The sequence below is a fragment of the Carcharodon carcharias genome, chromosome 10 (assembly GCF_017639515.1).
Source record: "Carcharodon carcharias isolate sCarCar2 chromosome 10, sCarCar2.pri, whole genome shotgun sequence".
Classification (NCBI taxonomy): Eukaryota; Metazoa; Chordata; class Chondrichthyes; order Lamniformes; family Lamnidae; genus Carcharodon; species Carcharodon carcharias.
Genome location: NC_054476.1, coordinates 76245456 through 76266980, shown reverse-complemented (window position 1 = coordinate 76266980; position 21525 = coordinate 76245456). Strand labels below are relative to the sequence as shown.

At 46.2% G+C, this 21525-nt stretch overlaps 1 protein-coding gene across 1 annotated transcript in view; it reads left to right on the top strand.

The window, feature by feature from the left end:
• Window positions 1-21525, top strand: part of creb3l1 (cAMP responsive element binding protein 3-like 1) — a 152322-nt gene that overhangs the window by 68560 nt on the left and 62237 nt on the right. Inside the window, exon 2 of the mRNA XM_041198371.1 lies at window positions 8408-8615. Within this exon, the coding sequence (XP_041054305.1) occupies window positions 8408-8615 (208 nt within the window). The remainder of the gene's footprint in view (window positions 1-8407; window positions 8616-21525) is intronic.

Sequence of the window (21525 nt, the reverse complement as noted above, 5' to 3'; positions counted from 1 at the left end):
CAGAATAATCAGATAGAGAGTTCCACATACAGTGAATTACTGTGACCCACGGTCACTGTTGTTATGTAGGTCAACGCAGCAGGCATAGTTTTTGTGCACAGCAAGATTCCACAAGCGGCAATGAGATAGTATGTTTGATATGAGGAATATTGGTCAGTACGCCCATGAACTTCCTCCTCTCCAAATCACAACTCCTGCTGCCATAATGGATATTCCTCCAGGGCCTGACCTGGGTGTCAGGGCTTCAGTACTGTATGCACATGGTGCCTGCCATGTTTCCCTACATTACAACAGTGACTGTTCTTCCATTGCATTTCATTGGCACTAAAGTGCTTTAGATGCCCTAAGGTGGTGAAAGATGCGAATTAAACACCATCTTTCTTATCACATTTGCGCATGTATAGTTTCATATATAATATATTTCACATTTTCTCTGAAAATACTTTGCAGACTTTCAGAAAAACGTCAGCCAACTGTTCTCAGCTACATATCACCCATTCTTATGTTTCAAGCTCCTATTCTGACAGAAAATGGTGTACTATATGTTGGGAAATTACAGGACATTAACTATTTGACAGTTGGCTTGGAAAAACACAGTGGGGTAACTTTGACTTTGGGTGATACTGCTAAATGGGTAATATCGGATCACTCCCTCATTATATGTCTCCAGTCAACAGAAATGAAAATCAGGAAGCTATATAACAGGTGGATGAATCCATGTCACCTGTTTTATACTATAAACCAAAATCAAAATTACCCCCACTTTGTCCAGTCCAAAACTGGATTTGGATTTTAAAAAAAGGCTGGACACATATGTGATGTAGGCTGACTGAGCTGAAAAAGGCTAATTTTGTATTGTGTATGTGTGAGTAGGCAGCACCTTAAATATGTAAGTGAGCCCTGTTTCATAAACTGCATTCGTTTTTTTTACAATTCAACTCCGGCAAACTGAACTTTTTGTGCCTGTTTTACAGTTTCCCACATGACAACAGCCACTTGTGAGACTGAATCAGTCGATCTCGAAGAGGTCAGAGTTATGAGCCAAGTCCCAGGTGGTACATAGGTGTGATATAGACTCTTGTGTGCAGGGCTGTGGGTTTAGTTGTTTTTGTGTTATGTGACACTCTTTTCAAGTCCATCTGAAGCTATTTTCAGAATTCAACACTAAGGAAAAGGTTAGCACTGAAACTAGGAGGTGACTGAGAGTTCTTGAGTTGGGTTTAATTATTTTAGGCATCAGGGAATTTTTATTCTGAACCTTCCCTCACTGCATATAGTATGTGGGTGGGAGATGAAGTCTGCAACCTGATGGACTGCCCCCTTCCCATGCCTCCTGACATGAACCCAAACTTGAGGTTTGGCATCTTGGTAGACTCCAGGCCTATCCATCCTCTATGGCTTCTATTTAATGATCTTTCGTTCGCATATTTTTCCTCTTCCAATTTGCACCCATTTTGCAAATCATCTGCTATTTCTTCAAGGTCTGAGGTCAAAATCTTTTGTTTTATTTTCTCTTCCTCCTCAACCAAGGACCAGACCATTCTGAACCTGGCAATGAGCAGAGACAAAATTAAACAATAACCTCATAGCAAAGGAGTCTCTAGGTGACAGCAATCATAACATGATAGAATTTCATGTTTGAAGGAGAGAAATGTGGGTCTAAGACTAGTGTTTTAAACCTAACTAAAGATAAGGGTATGAAAGCAGAGTTAGCTGAAGTGAAATGGGAGACTAGGTTAAAAGGTAGGACAGTAGAGATGCAGTGGTAGACTTTTAAGGAGATATTTAATAACTCTCAGCAAAGATCTATCCCAGTGAGAAAGAAAGATGCTTTGAGAAGGATGCATCATCCATGGCTGAATAAGGAAGTTAAGGATTGTATCCAATTGAAAGAAACACTATACAAACCTGCAAAGATTAGTGGTAAGCCAGAAGATTGGTAGATTTAAAGAACCAGCCAAGAATGACTAAAAATAAATAAAGAGGGCGAAAGAAAAGTATGGGAGAAAGCTAGCCAGTAATTTAAAAGCAGAAAGTAAGAGTTTCTACGAGTATTTAAATAGAAAAAGAATGGGAAAACCAAAGTTGGTTCTCCAGAGAGTGACTCTGGGGAATTGATAATGGAAAACAAGGAAATGGTAGGGGTGTTGAACAGGTATTTTGTGTCTGACTTCACTGTAGAAGACTTAGAAAACTTCCCAGAGATACTTGAAAATAGAGAGGTGACCAGGAGGGAGGAACTTAAAACAATCACCATCACTAGGGAAAAGGTGCAGGACAAACTTTTAGACCTAAAGGCTGACAAGCTCCCGAGACCAGATGGCCTGCATGCTATAGTCTTAAAAGAAGTAGCTGCAGAGACAGCAGATGTATTGGGTATAATCTTCCAAAATTCCTTATATTCTGGAAGTGTCCCAGTGGATTGGAAAATAGGTAATGTAACACCTTTATTCAAGAAAGGAGGGAGACAAAGTAGGGAACTACAGGACATTAGCCTGACATCTGTTGTAGGAAATTGCTAGAATTCATTATTAAGAAGATTAGAACAGGATACTTAGAAAATCATAATTTGATCAGGCTGAGTAAATATGGGTTTGTGAAAGGGAAATCACAGTTAACTAATTTATTAGAGTTTTTTGAGGAAGTAACAAGTAAGGTGGATAAAGGGGAACTTGTAGGTGGGATGTACATGAATTTCCAGAAGTCTTTTGATAAAGTGCCACATCAAAGGCTGCCACACAAGATAAGAAAACATAGTATAGGGGGTATCTATTACTTATGGATAAAGGATTAGTTAACTAACAGGAAGCAGAAAGTAGGGGTAAATGGGTCTTCTTCAGGTTGGCAAGCTGTGACAAGTGCCCCAGGAATCAGTGTTGTGGCCTCAACTATTTACAATCTACATCAATGATTTGGATGAAGGGACCAAATGTGTGATGGTTGAATTTGCCAATGACACCAAGATAGTTAGGAAAGTAAGTTGTGAAGTTGAGGTAGAGAGGCTGCAAAAGGATATAGACAGGTTAAATAAGTAGGTAAAAATTTGGCAGATGGACTATAATGTGGGAAAATGTGGATTTGGCCACTTTGGCAGGAAGAATAGAAAATCAGATAGAGATTTCAGAACTCAGTGGTACAGAGGGATCTGGGTGTTCTGGTACATGAATCATAATAAGTAAGAATGCAGGTAGAGCAAATGATTAGGAAGACAAATGGAATGTTGACGTTTATTGCAAGGGGAATGGGATATAAAAATAGGGAAAGTTTTACTGCAGCTGTAAAGAGCGTTGGTGAGACTACATCTGGAAAACTGTGTACAGTTTCAGTCTCATTTGAAAAAATATATAATTGTGTTGGAAACAGTTCAGAGAAGGTTCATTTGACTCATTCCTGGGATGAGGGGTTTATCTTATGACGAAAGGTTGAAAAGGTTGGGCCTAATCCCACTGGAGTTTAGAAAGATGAGGTGATCTTATTGTAACATAGCTGATCCTGAGGGACGTGATAGGCTAGATACCGAGAGGATGTTTCCAGTTGTGAGAGAGACTAGAACTAAGGGGACACCGTTGAAGAATAAGAGGTCTACTGTTTAAGGCAGATATTTTTTCTCTCAAAAGATAATTTGGGTGTGGAATTCTCTTCCCCAGAAAGCAGTGGAGGCTGGGCCATTGGATTTAATCAAGGCATAATCAGACAGGTTTTTGATAGACAATGGAGTCAAGAATTATGGGGGCAAACGGCAAAGTACAGTTGAGACCACAACCAGATCAGCCATGATATTATTGCATCATGGAGCAGGGCTCTCAAAGGGCTGAATGACCTACTCCTGCTCCTAAGTCCTATGTACTGCATTGCCCTTGTTTCTTTAATGTCTCATTAGTCGCTAAACACACTCTCAGGTGTCGCATGTGTATGGTACACATGGCGTATGAGGGCTGTACATCATGTGGATTAGAGACATGCACTATTGCTATGCCTGCTGAAGTATTGGACATATAAGTATTGAGCATCAGTGCACCTTTTCCTGCCCCCACATTAGCCGCTCAGCTGTCAGATTGCTGAACATGCGACTAACCCAGTTTACATCAACTACAATCTCCTTACTTGCATGATTTTTCTCTTCCCCATACAGGCTTTTAACATTTGAGCTTGGCGTCAGTTAATTACTATTTCTTGATTTATCTTGTCTTCCCCCACACTCCCTCCCCCCATCTGCCCCCTCCATCATTCTTTGATCTTGGTGGTGACGTCTGTCATATAATTTCAGTCCAGTGGCTGAGAATCAAACATAAACAAACACAGAGCTGACCCTGGCTCATTCACAAGTTGTCCATTGCCAGATTTTAGTGGTTGTGGACTGCGTACTGCATGCAGGGTAGTTCACTCACCTCCAGTATTTAGATTGTGCTGGACTGATTTGTATCACTCGCCCACAGGTTGACGCAGGGATATTTAATTGTGGCAAATCTGAAAAAAGTGAAAGTGTCATTCATGAAAGCATTGTGTTCTTCAATGAGTTTGTGTGAAGAGGAGGTGGAATCCTGCTTCACCTGTCACTTAATTATAACAGTGATGACGCATATTGCGTGAAACAAAGATCATTGTACAGGATATCCCGGTCAAGCTGCAGAACCTGTTTACACATATGTAACAAGTTCACTGATAATCCAGTACAGGTACAGTGATGTGGGTAAGGAGTTATGTTTAAGTTGCAAACTAACAATAGCAGACAAATTATAGATGAATTATAGCCTGCTGGAAACCTTGCCCTGGTGCCTTCCACACCCAGGCGTGAGTCAACACTGGCTAAGTCAAGCACACACTCTGCATATTCAATAGGCACATGAGGGTAAATATTTGCCTTGTCAAACCGGATCCAGCGATGTTAATAGATCCTGCCCACTCCTCCTGGTGTCTGAAGGGCTGGACTGAGAGTGTTTAATCATTTTCTTTAGGAACCTCATGACGCTGACTGACTAGAAACCAGCATGGGTGAGGAGAAATCCCGACTCCAGCTCCAACCAGGAGGGAAGATAGAATAGGGACTCTGAATGGTCTCCTCTACATTGGAGAGTCCAAATGTAAACTGGGCGACCGCTTTGCAGAACACCTGCGGTCTGTCTGCAAGAAAGACCCAAACCTCCCTGTCGCTTGCCATTTTAACACTCCACCCTCCTCTCTTGCCCATATGTCTGTCCTTGGCTTGCTGCATTGTTCCAGTGAAGCCCAACGCAAACTGGAGGAACAACACCTCATCTTCCGACTAGGCACTTTACAGCCTTCTGGACTGAATATTGAATTCAACAACTTTAGGTCTTGACCTCCCTCCTCCATCTCCACCCCCTTTCCGTTTCTTCCCCCTTCCTTTTGTTTTTTCCAACAATTTATATAGATTTTTCTTTTCCCACCTATTTCCATTATTTTTAAATCTTTTATGCCCTGCTAGTCTTTCCACACCGCCCCCACTAGAGCTGTACCTTGAGTGCCCTGCCATCCATTCTTAATTAGCACATTCATTTAGATAATATCACCACCTTCAACACCTCTTTGTTCCTTTGTCTGTGACATCTTTTGATGATCTGCTCCTATCACTGCTTGCTTGTCCCTACAACCACCCCCTCCCCCACTTCTCGCCCCCCAACCCCCCACTCCCCCAACCTTAAACCGGCTTATATTTCACCCCTCTCCTAATATTCACTCAGTTCTCTTGAAGGGTCATGAGGGCTCGAAACATCAACTCTTTTCTTCTCCACCGATGCTGCCAGATCTGCTGAGTTTTTCCAGGTAATTCTGCTTTTGTTTTGGATTTCCAGCATCCGCAGTTTTTTGTTTTTATTTTTAACTCTGAATCTGGTCAGGCCAACCTTCCCAATCGGTGTCCCCTCACAAGCTATTGGCTGCCTGCTTGGTGGCATTTAAAATGAGGATACACATGCAGCCAACCCCACTACCATGTCCTCTGTTGTATAATGATTCACATTAAACTTTTCAAAAGTCAACCAGCAAGTACTACCTCTGGAAAATATAAAAAGAAAGTCCTGCATTTATAGAGTGCCTTACATGACCTCAGGACAACCTACAGCACTTTATAGCCAACGAAATACTTTTTTGAAATTTAGTCACTGCTTGAGGTAGAAACAACAAACCGAAGCCCCATAACAGCAAGATAATCTGTTTTTAATGGTATTGGATGAGGAATAAGTATTGGTCAGGAAACAGGGAGAATGCCCCCGTGTTATTGGATCTTTTACATTAAGCTGAGAGGACAGATGCGGTCTTCATTTCACATCTCATCACAGTGGGACTTGAAAATTTAGCTTTTACTTTTTGTGAATCCACAGCCTCCAAACTCAGGAGATTAGAGCCATGTGTGACAGCTCTGTATTTTCCTGTGTTCAGTGATTGATCGGTGCTCTGTACAGGTCTGTACAGACCAGATAATATCCAGACTCCATTTCTTATCTATAATGAGTTACCTGAAGTCAGTGAATATTCACTGACAGGGTAAGTGAGGATTCACTGTTGCAGTGAGTGAGGATTCACTGTCGGAGTGAGTGAGATTCACTGTCAGAGTGAGAGAGGATTCACCATCTGAGTGAGTGAGGGTTCACTGTCGGAGTGAGTGAGATTCACTGTCAGAGTGATAGAGGATTCACCGTCTGAATGAGTGAGGATTCACTGTCGGAGTGAGTGAGATTCACTGTCAGAGTGAGAGAGGATTCACCGTCTGAGTGAGAGAGGATTCACTGTCTGAGTGAGAGAGGATTCACCGTCTGAGTGAGTGAGGATTCACTGTCTGAGTGAGAGAGGATTCACCGTCTGAGTGAGTGAGGATTCATTGTTGGAGTGAGTGAGGTTTCGCTGTTGGAATGAATGAGGATTCACTGTTGGATTGAGTCAGGATTCACCATCTGAGTGGGTGAGGATTCACAGTCGGAGTGAGTCAGGATTCACCGTCTGAGTGAGTGAGGATTCACCATCGGAGTTAGTGAGGTTTCACTGTTGGAGTGATTGAGGATTCACAATCAGAGTGAGTGAGGTTTCACTGTCGGAGTGAGTGAGGATTTACAGTTGGAGTGAGTGAGGAATCAGCAGATTATGTTACATCCTTTTAATCCTCTGGGATGGTTATTAATGATTCCATGGGTGAAACGTGTTTCATATTCTACACACCACTGATTCACCTCCGAGCATCACAGTAGATTCTGTAAGGGTTTTGAACAGAACACTTTGGCCGCAGTATTAATGTGGAGGTGGGGAAGGAGCAGGGACTGCAGGAGCATAAGGAAAGTCCAGCAGGGCTGGGGATGATGAAGATCTACGGCATCTCACAGCAGGACCTCATTAGCATTATTTTATTCCATTTCCTACCAGGCAGCTGGCCAAATTTCCAGGCTGCTGGCAGCTGGACGGGAAGACCAGCTGCAAGAGGTCAGAGCTGAGGACTCATAGGGATGGACCCTGGCAATCAGGTGAAGGGAGGAAGCGAGCCGTCAGGGCTTGGGGAGAGTTTGAGCACTGCAGGAGAATGGTCATTGTGGGAAACCCACACAGTAGCTGCTAAATTTAAATCAAGCTGCCAATCAGAGTCAATCATTTCCCCTCCTGGTCACGTGGACCATGAAGCCCCACCTACTGTGGCAGGACACTCTTGCAACACCAAACTCGTCATCATAAAAGCAACAGCGGGCATGTTTGCAGTGGGTTTGGGATGAATTTCCTATTATACATGTTTTAACCCAATCCACCTGCCTGTCTCTCTCATGTCTATTGTGGGGGGTGGGGTGGGGGAAAAAGGTTAATATCGAGGCCAATGTCTTTTGTTTCAAACCAAGTTCGCAATGTGAACATTTTTAACACTAATTTATATATAAGTGATGCTGTCCTCAGTTCTAAATTGTTTGTTTTACAATGGATTCATTGAATGGTATAGCATGGAAGAAGACCATTTGGCCCATCAAGTCTGTGCCAGCTCTTTCAAAGAGCAATCCAGTTAGTTCCACACACCTGCTCTTTCCCCATATTCCCAAATTCCTCCTTCTCCAAGCATTTATCCAATTTCCTTTTGAAGGATATAATAAAATCTGTATCCATCACCCTATCAGACAGCGCATACCGAATCCTAACAACTCAGCGCATCAGAAAGGTTTTCCTTATTTTGCCTCATCTAGTTCCTTTAATTGCCTGAAACCTGTGCTCTCTGTTTACTGATCTTCCAGCCAATGGAAATAATTATTCTTTATTTATTCTATCTAAACTGAACTATCTATTAAATCATCTCATCGTTTTCCCTGCTGTAAGAAGACCAATGCCAGCCTCCTCAGTCTGTCCATGTAACTTGTACTTGAATTTCCTTGAGGTTTAGTTGGATAGTGCATAATAATAGCATTCCTCTCTACACTTGCAGCATTTTTCGGAGAACCTGGATGACTTCTCCAACGAGCTGTTCAGTAGCTTCTTCGATGACCCACTGCTGGCTGAAAAGAACCCTCTGCTGGACATGGATCTTGACCCAGCCACTCCAGACATCCAGGCAGAACACAGCTACTCTCTGAGTGGAGACTCTGCCCCTCAGAGCCCAGTCATGCCAATCAAGATGGACGAATTCAGCAAAGGTAAGGGAGGGTTTACCCAGGGTCTGGGCAGGGTACGGGCAGTTCCAAGATATGGGAATCAGACCAGGCACCTATGCTGTCACACCAGGTTGGCAATAAGTGGCTTTCTGTTGCACTCAATTGAACAAAATTGGGCCGTTGACTCAATGTCACCCATTTTACACTGGTGTCAAAAGTCAAGGTCTACCCTTAGGTTCTTCACCCAAAGGATTTTGAAACTTTGGAATTCTCTACTCCAGAGGGCTGCAGATGCTCCATCTTTGAGTATATTTAAAGCTCAGATAGAAAGATCTTTGATCTCTCAGGAAATCAAGGGACATGGGGAGTGGGTGGGAAAGTAGTGTTGAAGTAGAATATCAGCTATGACCGTATTGAATAGCAGAGCAGGCTGACGGACTGTATGGTCTACTCCAGCTCCGATTTCTGATGTTCTTATGTTACTATACAGACGACAAGATTTAACAAGAAGATTTTCGGTTTGGAGCCTGGGTGTAACACTGCCTATAGATTCCATGTCTGTTACAGAAACTGACAAATTTGCATTTTCATTTTATGGTTGATAATCTATCCCATGCCTGTCCATATATTATAGGCCTCACCCCTTCTCTGGCTGCTAAAGTACTGAAAGGATTTTACCTTTATGTACCTCATCAGCAGCTCTATTTTATTTTCCATGGTCTGGAGTTTGCCTTGGAGGTGTGTTAGAAGGCAGGCAAGCAGAAAAATTTGCACCCAACATACCAGTTTTTAAAATTTATTCATTCACAGGGTGTGGGCATCACTGGCTGGGCCAGCATTTATTGCCCATCCCTAATGTGGTGGTGAGCTACCACCATGAACCCATTTAGCCCATGCAGTGTACACACACACCCAGAGTGCTGTTAGGGAGGGAGTTCCAGGATTTTGACCCAGCGACAGTGAAGGAATGGTAATATATTTCCAAGTCAGGGTGGCGAGTGGCTTGAAGGGGAACTTCCAGGCGGTGGTGTTCCCATCTATCAGCTGCCCTTGTCCTTCTAGATGGTAGAGGTCATGGATGTGGAAGGTGCTGTCTGAGGAGCCTTGGTGAATTGCTGCACCTTATAGGTGCTACACACTGCTGTTACTGTGCATCGGTGGTGGAGTGAATGTTTAAGGTGGCAGATGGTGTGCTAATAAATTAAGTGGTCTGCCTTGTCCAGTCAGTTTCTTGTCAATGGTAATCCCCCCAGGATGTTGATAGTGGGGGATTCAGTGATGGTAATGCTACTGAATGTCAAGGGAAATGGTTAGATTTTCTCTTACTGGAGATGGTCATTGCCTGGCATTTGCATAGCATGAATGTTACTTGCCAGTTATCAGCCCAAGCCTGGATATTGTCCAGGTCTTGCTGCATATGGGCATAGACTGCTTCAGTATCTGAGGAGTCGCAAATGGTGCTGAACATTGTGCAATCATCAGCGAAAAGGAAGAAGTGTGCATAGAACAGATGTCAGGTAGAAAATACAATGGAGAATCAGGTTGAATATAGAAGTACCAAAAGGGAAGTGAAGAAACTAATAAGAAAAGCAAGGAGAGAGCATGAAAAGAGGCTGTCAGAGAACATAAAAGGGAATCCTATTTTCTATAAGCATGTAAATAATAAAAGGGTAGCAAAAGAAAAAGTAGGGCCAATTAGGGATAAAAGACGGGATTTACATGTGGAGGATGGAGAAATAGCAGAAGTGTTGAACGAATACTTTGCATCTGTCTTTATAAGGGAAGAACTTGCTACCCAGGCCAAGGTGAGAGAGGAGATAACTGGTACACTAGAAGGATTTACAGTCGAGAGGAAGGAGGTGTTGGAAAGGCTATCTTTACTTAAAACAAGTAAGGCACCAGGAATGGATGAGATGCATCCAAGGGTACTGAAGGATGTGACAGTGGAAATTTCAGAGGCACTAATGATAATCTTCCAGTCTTCCTTAGACACAGGGGAGGTGCCAGAGGACTGGAGAACTGCGAATGTTACACCCTTGTTCAAAAAGGCTTGCAAGGATAAAGCTGCAGCTACAGGCCAGTCAGTTTCATCTCAGTGGTAGGGAAACCTCTGGAAACTATAGTATGGGATAAAATCAATAGTCACTTAGACAAGTGCAGGATAATTAAGGAAAGCCAGCATGGGTTCATCAGGCAAAAATCATGTTTAACTAACTTGTTGGAGTTTATTGAGGAGGGAACAGAGAAGGTTGATAAAGGAAACGCTGTTGATGTGTATATAGATTTTCAAAAGGCATTTGATACAGGGCCACACAACAGACTTGTGAGCAAAATTCTAGCTCATGGGATTGAAGGGAAACTAGGCACTTGGATAAGAAATTGGCTGAGTGACAGGAAACAGAGGGTAGTGATAAATGGTTGTTTTTCAGCTTGGAGGAAGGATTGAAGTGGGTCAGTGTTGGGAACCTTGCTCTCCCTTATATATATTAATGGACTAGACTGCGGCGTGCAGGGCATGATTTCAAAATTTGCAGATGAAAAGAAGATTGGAATTGTTGTCAACTGTGATGGGGACAGTCTTGAACTTCAAAAGGACATTGAGATATTGGTATATTGGGCAGACAAGTGGCAGATGAAGTGCAATGCAGAGAAGTGTGAGGTGATTCGTTTCAGCAGGAGAGATATGGTGAGACAGTATAAAATAAAGGGAGAGCCTCTAAAGGAGGCATAGGAACAGAGGGACCTTGGTGTATACAAACATAGGTATGGCAGGGCATGTTGATAGAGCAGTTAATAAAGCACATAGTATCTTAGCCTTTATTAATAGGGGCATTGAGTACAAGAGTAAGGAAGTCATGTTGAACTTGTAAAAGACACTAGTTTGGCCTCAACTGAAGCCCTGCATCCAGTTCTGGATGCCATACTTGAGGAAGGATGTGAAGGCATTGGAGAGAGTACAGATCAGATTCACAAGAATGATTCCCAGGATATAAGAACTGTAGCTATGAAGATAGATTGGAGAGGTTGGGACTGTTTTCCTTGGAGAAAAGAAGGATGAGAGGACGCTTGATAGAGGTATTCAAGATCCTGAGGGTATGGACATGGTAAATAGTTCCCACTCAAGAGAACGTCAAGAACTAAAGGGCACAGATTTAAAATAATTGGCAAAAGGAGTAAATATGATGTGAGGAAACATTTTTTCACCCAGACAGTAGTTGGAGTCTGGAACAAACTTGCTGAAGGGGTGGTGGAGGCAGGTTCAATCGAGGCATTCAAAAGGGAATTGGATTGCTACCTGAAAAGAGAGAATGTGCATGATTACAAGCATAAGGCAGGGGAGTGAGACTAGGTGGAATGGTCTTTTTAGAGAGTCAGTGCAGACTTGATGGGCCAAATAGCCTCCTTCTGCACTGTAAAGATACTGTGATACTTCTGACCTCATGATGGAAGGAAGGTCATTGATGAAGTAGCTGAAGATGGTTGAGCCTAGGGCACTACCTTGAGGAACTCCTGCAGTGTTGTCCTGGTACTAGGATGATTGGCCTCCAACAATCACAACTATCTTCCTTTGGGCTAGACATGACTCCAACCAGCGGAGAGTTTTCCCCCGACTACCATTGACTCCAGTTTCGCTAAAGCTCTTTGATGCCAAACTTGGTCAAACACTGCCTTGATGCCAAGGGCAGTCACTCTCATCTCACATCAGGAGTTCAGCTCTCTTGTCCATGTTTGAACCAATGCTGTAATGAGTTCAGGAGCTGAGTGGCCCTGGCGGAACCCAAAATGGGCATCAGTGAGCAGGTTATTGTTAGCAAGTGCTGCTTGATAGCAGTGTTGATGACCCCTTCCATTACTTTACTGATAATGGAAGATAGACTAATGGGGTGGTAATTGGCCGGGTTGGATTTTTCCTGCTTTTTGAGGACAGGACATACCTGGGCAATTGCTGGGTAGGTACCAGTATTGTCGGTGTAGCAGTTGTCCGATATTTTGCTGCCTCGGTGCGATTTTCCTTGGTTTCTCAAGGATGATGGTCACCGTCTGGGTAGCGGCAGAAAGGCAATTCGAGTGATTGAGCGGACACTCAGAGGTAGGTCTTTTGACAGTGTTGCAATTTTGTCAGAGGCACACAGACCCCATCTTGTGTCAGCACCTCATTCACGCAGATGAAGCTGCTGTACAGCAGGAAGCTCTTGACTAAAGTGGCAGCCATGAAATCCTATGTACTGAAAATGGGAGTTAGTAAAGAGGAGCACGGTCACTGCCTGCCATAGTGGAAGCAGAGCTCTCTGATTGGGAATGTTGATATAGAGGGTGGGTTTTGGAGAATGGCTCTTTCATCGAGATACAAGGTCAAGTGGAGTGGGGCGGAGGTGGGTGGACTTTCGGATGGCCAATGAGCGCACTACACACTGGCCATCCAAGTGGTGGCCAGCACTCTCCTGCATGTATGAAGGGCCTTCAGACTTAACCAAGAGAGGTTCTTAGTGCACCCATGCTAACCCACGCATCTCTCTCTTTGATCATGCAGGAGGAGAGCATCAGGATCGTGGAGCCTGGTGATTTAGTGTATGCCTCATGGCTTACAGGGAGCAGAGAAAAAGATGATGAGAGTGGCAGAGGCGCCTGGCTCGGCAAAGGGAGGAGCACCTCCCTCAAGATGAAGGGGCAGCAGGGCCTGCTGTGCACGCAGCTGAAGATCCACAGTGAACTGTCACTCGTAGGCACCTCGCTAGACCCAGTGTTTATAGGCAGTGCATCTCATTCCTGCAGATGACCGAGAACCAGTGTGGCTGAAGACTGCGCACGTCTAGGGAATGGGTCGGTCACATCTGCCAGCTGCTGCAGGATTTAGTACCACAGGGACGTGGAGGGCATCCACTGCCAGTGGCCGTGAAAGTGACTACAGCACTCAATTTTTATGCCAGTGGTTCCTTCCAGGGCTAAACAGGGGACCTATGTGTGATCTTGCAAGCCTCCACGCACAAGTGTATCCAGGAGATCATGAATGCCATCTTCGCGAAAGCACCCAGCTTTGTGCATTTCGTCTGGGATCAGTAAAGCCAGGAAGCAAGAGTGCTGGGATTTGCAGAGATCCCAGGTTTTCCACAGGCGCAGGGTGCCATCAACTGCACTCATGTGGTGCTTAGATCTCCATGGCAATAAACGGTCACCTATGTCAACCGCAAGGGCTTCTACTCGCTGAATTTTCAGCCGGTGTGTAATCACTACAAACGAGTCCTACGGGTCTGTGCACGATTCCCAGGGACTGTCCATGACTCCTACATCCTTAGCAGCTCTCAGATCCCTGACATCTTCCAGGGTCCACAGAGGCTGCAGGGTTGGCTCCTCGGGGTCAAGGGCTACCCAGAGAGGACGTGGCTGATGACGCCTGTGCGGTGGCCTCAGACTCAGGGCAATGGTACAACAAGGCTCTTGCTGCAACCTGGACTTTAATGGACCAAACAATAGACATTTTGAAAATGAGGTTCCAGTGCCTCACTAGGTCTGTTGGAGCACTGCAATACAGTCCACCGGGGGTGTTGCGCATCATCGTTGCTTGCTGTGTGCTCCACAACCTGGCGCTGCAATGGGGGGAGGACCTGGCTGAGGAGGATATGGAGGAGCTGCACGTCTTCTCCGATGAGGAGGATGTCGAAGGGGATGATAGTGCTGAGATCCTCGAATGTGAGGATATCGGCAATGAGGCCATCGCACTAGCCAGACGAGGCAGGTGCACTCGGGAGGCCCTCATAGCCACAAGACTCATGGAGGACGATGACGAGTTGCAGTGAGGACAGTCCTAACACCCTCACCCTGAACCTGTGAACGTTTGACTCCTGTGTGGCTGGGGGCAGTGCACATACCCTCAGTGCTCAGGCTCCTGTCATGGAGATGCAGTGGAGGCCCTAACAGTCGCTAGATTCCAGGGTGATGATGACGACGTGCAGTGAGGACACTCCATAGATCTTCACATTGCCTCTGAGAATGTCTGACTCCTGTCCGGCCGAGGGCAGCTCGCTGGTGCTCCATGATCAGGGTCATAACATGGAGACACAGCCATGAAAGTTTAAAAGCACCTGATCCTTTGTCCGCCTTCAGCACCTGACCCCTTCAGGAACACAGCATCACTGGTTACAGATGCTGAAGAGATGGGGGGCATCCCCACCTTAAAGGTGCTGAGAGCACACAGACAGAATGAGAAAAGTCTGTGGCGCCTGCCCATGACATTCTGGCAGCAATAACCAGCACCATCGAGGTGCGGGCATCAGTAACGTGTCCAGGGAGTGTGAGGCCGGACCATCACTGTGGTCTGAAGGCTGCACAGAACACAGGGAAGAGGCCCTGGACTGAGACACCTGCCTTTATCTTGTGCAGAAAGGTTTCACATCTGAGTGACATGAACACTGCTCATCAGAACAAGGAGCCATAGGTAATGAGACATTCTTGGGAACATTATGTACAAGTGACTAACACCCATGACAACAACATCTTCTTAACTTTCCTAACCCTGCTGCTACATCTTGGTCCCTCGGACATCCGCAGCAGAGGTGGAGGCAGCCTGCTGACTACTATGCCCTGTCTATGATGACCTTGGGGGGCGTCCTCTGGAGGGCTGAGACCTGGAGGGCCCCGGCCTGCTTTTGGGGTGCTGCTGTGTAGCAGTGTAGGCTGTGGAGCTGGAGCTACTGAGCTCACAGGAAGAGGGGATTCAGATGGGCTAGACACTCCTGGAGTCGTCTGGGTGGATGGGCCCAGAGTGAGTCTGCTGATCCCCCTCCCTATGGCCGCCCGAGGGCCCCTAGCTGACTCCATGAGCGGAAGGGGTAGCCGGAGTGAGCTCGAGCTTCCTCGCACCCCTCTCGTGTACACGCTGTTGGAGGCTAACAATGGCGTCAGCGATGGAGTTAAGCCACGCATCAGTGCAGGAGCGATGTCCTGGATCAAGGTTTCCATAGCAGCCACCATCCTACCAGTGTTGACCTCGGCGCATTGGCATGCCAGCCCTATCCCCTCAGCCTGAAGGCAGATGGACTCCTCCATTGTGCCTTGCAATTTGAGGAGTGCAGCAGACATCCCTTCCTGATGTTCCGGAGCTTGCCTTTGCAGCTTCAGCAACTGTGACATGACCGATTCCAGAGGCTCATCATCTGATTCGGACTCAGCAATGTTCTGATCTCCAGCAGTCCTCTGAGTGTCGGAAACTTGGGAAGTACCTGCTGCCACCTGCCTGCTGTGGATCAGACAGTGCGATGTGCTCACCAGATTGTGATCCTGAGGCTACTCTAAAGCTAGGTCCCACCGAGGTGTGTGTCTCTGCAGTGATGGAGGGTGTGGGTGAGCGTTGTAATGGGTCTTCAATTAGGGTATCATCAGATTCTTCTTCCAAGGTGTCTCCAAGGCTTGAGTCAAGGGCCTGGCTCGTGGAGCTCCTCAGCTGCTTCCCAGATGTGCCTGCGAAAACAAGGAAAGATAATTAGTGCATGGCAGTGGCCTGTGAAACAGGACATATCACTCACAGCATGGTTGTCCGACGGATGTTGCACAGCTGGATCTTCACTTGGTAGAGCAGCGCTGACCCCACTGTCAGCACAGGACTGGTCCAGATCCTCGCCGGCCAGCTTAATAGCTCTGTTTTCAAAGTCCGTGAGGACCTTGATGTCAAGTCTTCCTCCACCAGTCTGCGACCTCTCCCTCTTGTGTGTCAGCTTGTCCTCCATGAATAGAGATGGAGAGAGTGTAAGCAGGATGTCTGCCAGACCAGATGATAAGTATGCCTGGCATGTGTGGGTGGTGGGTGGTCCCATGGACAGGATGAGGACAACGACGGTGCGTGTGAGAGAGTGAATGATGATGTTCCTTGAACTGGCAGTGAGTGAGGGCCCTGAGGATGTGTGATGGGTTTGTGAGTATGTGAGTTGAGAGTGATGAGAAGAGTGACTTAACTTGGTGGAATGGCAGAGATCATTCGTCCTCTTTTGGCACTGGGTGGCTGTCCTCTTTTGCAGTGTGTTGGCATTGACCACCACTTCCACCGCCTTCCATGCTGGATTGGTGACCTTGCTTGCTGGTCTTCGCCCAGAGCAGGGGCTAAGGACTTCACGACGGGCCTCCAATGCGTCCAGTAGATGCCCGAGGGAGGTGTCGCTAAATTTGGGGCAGCATGTTTCCTCCCTTTGGCAGCCATGACTTTGCAGCAGCTTCTGATACCTTAGAGAGTGCTAGCTCTGTGCAGGGACATCCTTTAAATATGGCATCTGGATTACTGACAGCTTGAGGTGTTGGTAGGGTGGGCGAATCAGGAGCTGCTGCGCCAGTGACCCAATGTGTCTCCCAGGAATGCATTGTGAATGAGGCAGGATACGCAGGGAATGGGATGATACTGTGTGAAAAGCCTCCATTGCGGCTGGCGGGTAAAACGTCCTCTTTCCCGCCCACTACCGCACTTTGTGCAAATGTGGGATGATTCTGCCCTCTGTACCTCCAAGCAGGGATCATGGCTGGAGTTGCCCATTGTTCTCCAATGGGGTCTCAGCACAGCTGCCTTTGCCTCCATCAGCTGCTTGAGGCCCCACTGAGATAGGTGTGTCTGCACTGGTGGAGGGTACACTTTACTGATGTGATGGTGGATCCTCAGAGTACAAGATGTCCTCTGAGTGGTGACAGCATCTATACTTGACTACTGCTGCTCCTCTGGCACCTGCTCTGGATAAGAGAGAAAACATCAGTTACTTACCCTCCTTTGCCTCAGCAAGCTACATCAGCAAACCTCTGACAAACCCATTAAGTGGCATCTCCAGAGTTGGAAGCTGCTCCAAGGTGTATTCATGGAGCATTCAATAAACTTCCACCCTCTGTCTTTTGTACACCAATCTTACCTTTGCCAACTACCTGCCCTGTGACTACCCTTCTAATATCAAGGGCCTCATCTTCCATGAGTGTCAATATTGCCAGGTTGGCAACTCCACCCTCTGAACTACTCCAGGAATACAGCTACTCTTAACCTTCCCATCTGACCATCATGATTCACGATACAGATGAGGATGATTCTGGCACTGACAAGCATACATCACTTGGATCCCATCTCTTGGATGAGGGTTAGCACTGGGCAAACATCTCTTTGGTGTTCCTATACACTGCCTGCCTTGAAGCCCTCCTGCTTTGAGGTGTGCCATTCCTTTAAGACCCTCATGTCTGCCAGCTGGGCATTGCCAGATCTCAGATGGTGATTGAAACACATCCTGCACTGGGGCCACATCCTGCTAAGCACACTGCATCTGCTGAGCTCTCAAGTGACCTCCAGTCATGCCTCCTTAATTTGCCTGGCTGGACTCCCCAGTTGTTTTCTGGAAATAAAGCTTTCCTCCTGGCTCTCACGTCCTTTAGCATGAACCACAGGGAGGTGCCAGTGAATGGCAGTACTGCCCTACCCAACTGGCGGCCATGTCAATACTCTGATCATCCATTCCTGGCACTCTGGCTGCATCCACATTGAAGGCTGATGGGTGCCTTTAAATGGGCCCCGCGTCACATCTGTCTCCCATCTCCTGATTACGCCTGTCATTCATAATTGGATGGATATCATGGAGGCAATGCACTACTTGGTTGCCTTCTGCAAGTTCTGAAGTACTTCGCTCTGACCTCGAGCAGAGACAGTGCTTCTGGAATGTTCCCAATGTTGGAGTGCCGTCAAACTAGGCAAAAATCCTTCCCCATGTCTCCCTTTGCCCTCTTGACCATTGGTTTAACAAATTCCTACATGTTCCTTGAATTATATCAGTGAATTTCTTCAACTTTCTCCCTGCAGGATCAACATAAGACCTCTTTATTCCTTATCCTGGGTGTCTGTGTGGAATTGGGAATATTGAAAGGGATAGCCTTGCAGGGCTACAGGGAAATAACAGTGGAGTAGGACGAATAGGATAACTCTTTCAAAGGGCTAACATAGGAAAGATGGCCTGAGTGACCTCCTATCGTGCTGTTTGAATTGAACATCTTGCTCACGATTATTTTTTTACCCTTTCAATCTACAAACATGCAAAGAGCAATGACAAGAAAAGATCTTCTGGCACATCCAGCCAATTGCAGACCATTGCACTGCCCTGTGCATCACCATAAATACACTCCCCATCCAGAAAACATAGGCAGACAGAAAACTAGACTAAAATACCCAGGCCAGTTAAGTGCTAAAGATCTGGGTGATTCTTCTCCAACATGCACAGGTGTTCAAAGTCGCTCAAGGGGAGCTCTCTGGCCCTGATTAATGTTTGGCGGTATTTACCTTATGTGAACAACGTGCAGCCAGAAACATGTTCACCTCTAGCTTGAAGGAATTTGGGGAATCAGTGTTCAGAGCACAAACCAACAGCTTCTTTCCAGCTGTCCTATTTTGTAGGGAAATAATCACTTCTGATGTTGAACCTAGATCTGGTCTTACATAACTTGAGATTATGATCTCCTACACCTACCCGCACTCCAAACATGTACTGCCTGCAAGAGATTGAGACTAGGCATACACACAATGAAAGAGGTTGGAGCAAATTTCAGAAAGTGTGTGTCTGTGTGCTATACACTCTTTCCTGCATTACCTGTGTTCTATCCAGTCCTTCTCCTGTACTGTGTAACTGTATGGTATCCATGTGTGAGTGTGTGTGTGTGTGTGTGTCTGTGTATGTGTGTGTGTTTGATTGTGTCTGTGTGTGTGTTTGCGTGTGTGTCGGTGTGAGTGTGTGTGTGTGAGTGTGTGAGTCTGTGTGTGTGTGTGTGAGAGTGTGTGAGTCTGTGTTTGTGTGTGAGTGTGTGTCTGTGTTTGTGTGTGTGTGTCTGCGTGTGTGTGTGAGAATGTGTGTCTGTGTTTGTGTGTGAGTGTGTGTGTCTGTGTTTGTGTGTGAGTATGTGTGAGTGTGAGTGCGTGTGTTTGTGTGTGAGTGTGTGTGTCTGTGTCTGTGTGTGTGTGTGTGTGAGAATGTGTGTCTGTGTTTGTGTGTGAGTGTGTATGTCTGTGTGTGAGAGAGAGAGTGTGTGTGTGTGTGTGTGTCTGTGTTTATGTTTGAGTGTGTATGTCTGTGTGTGTGTGTGTGTGTGTGAGAGAGTGTGTGTGTGTGTGTGTGTTTTTGTGTGTGAGTGTGTGTGTGTGTGAGTGTGTGTCTGTGTTTGTGTGTGTGTGTATGTCTGTGTGTGTGAGTGTGTGTGTGTGTGTGTGAGAGAGTGGGTGTGTGTGTGCACGTATTTGTGTGTGAGTGTGTGAGTGAGTGTGTGTGTGTGCGTGTATTTGTGTGTGTGTGTGTGTGAGTGTGTATGTCTGTGTGTGAGTGTGTGTGTGTGTGAGAGTGTGTGTGTGTGTGTGCGTGTATTTGTGTGTGAGTGTGTGTGTGAGTGTGTGTGTGTGTGTGTGAGAGAGAGTGTGTGTGTACGTGTATTTGTGTGTGTGTGTGTGTGTGTGAGAGAGAGTGTGTGTGTGCGTGTATTTGTGTGTGAGTTTGTGTGTGTGAGTGTTTGTGTGTGTGTGTGTGTGTGTGTGAGAGAGTGTGTGTGTGCGTGTATTTGTGTGTGTGTGTGTATGTGTGAGTGTGTGTGTGTGTTTGTGAGAGAGAGTGTATATGTGTGTGCATGTATTTGTGTGTGAGTGTGTATGTGTGTGTGTGTGTCTGGGTGTGTGAGTGAGATATCCTCTCTGTGGGCAGAATTTTGCACCGTGCAGACAGGCACGGGCTCGGCCTCATCGGGCGTAAAATCGCGCAGGATGACGTCAGGTGACTTAATCCCGTACGCGAGCAATCTTCAGGTCGTCAGGCGTGCGCAGGTGTCAGAGCCGCACCCACCATCAATTAAAAGGCCACTTAAGACCATTAAAACGGCATTTGTTTCTGATTTTACGTTGCCCATGCGATTTTGGGCTCATCACATGGGCAGGTAGACAGCCCTCTTTTTGCAAAACCTCATCCAAGGGCAGGATAAAAAGCGCCAGCAGCATTGCCAAAGTGAGTAGTGAGGAGTTTAAGAAATGGTTTGCTGCTGGTTGCTTATTTGAACTTGACAGTTTCATCTCTGTTCTGAGCTTCAGTCTTAGCATTTCTAGGCTTCATTTCAGGATTCATTGGTGTCTCCAAAACCCCGGGAGGATTTTGATTGTGAAATGGCCTCCACTTGTCAGATGATTGGGCTGAGATCAGCTCCAACTGTGTGGGTGGACGCCCCATGCCAGTGGATCTGAAGGTCACAGTGGCCCTCAATTCCACAAGGGCAATGGTAGAGAGAACCATAGGTCTTCTTAAGATGTGCTTCTGATGCCTGGATCATTCAGGGGGAGCACTACAATAACCCCCAGAGCGGGTGTCACTGACAGTGGTCTCATGCTGCACTCTCCACAATCTGGCACTGGCAAGGGGGGACCCACTGGAGGAAGAGGATCTTGACGCAGCTGCACAGGCCCCAGAGGATGAGTCCAGTAGAGAGTTAGAAGAGGAGCACTGTAAGGAGAATGCTGAGGGCATGGAGGCAGACCTCAGTAACTTCAAGGGAGGCAGGGACACCAGGGACACCTTGATCCAATGCTCCTTCAGCTAAGCTGCCAAATATCAGCTTCCACCTCATGCCAGGACTGCCGCCTCCATCCCAGGTGTATGAAATGACCCTTTCATTTGAACACAAAGTCCAGTCAGTGTCTGTGTAATAAGGTTTAGAGCCACTCACATCCAGCATTAGATACTAGCGCAGCCTGTACCTACAAAACAAGTGAAGTATACTCAGGCCATATATCATTTTGACACTCACATCAAATGAACAAAACCATTTCTGGTGTACTACCCACACCAGTAAACATATAAACAAGACATGGCAGAACAGAAGATCACCTGTAACCAGTCCCTCTTGTGCTCGTGGTGCCTTAAACTGATGTTTATGATTGATATGTCTTGGTGCCCCACCCCACCCCCCTCGCTGACAGCGGCAT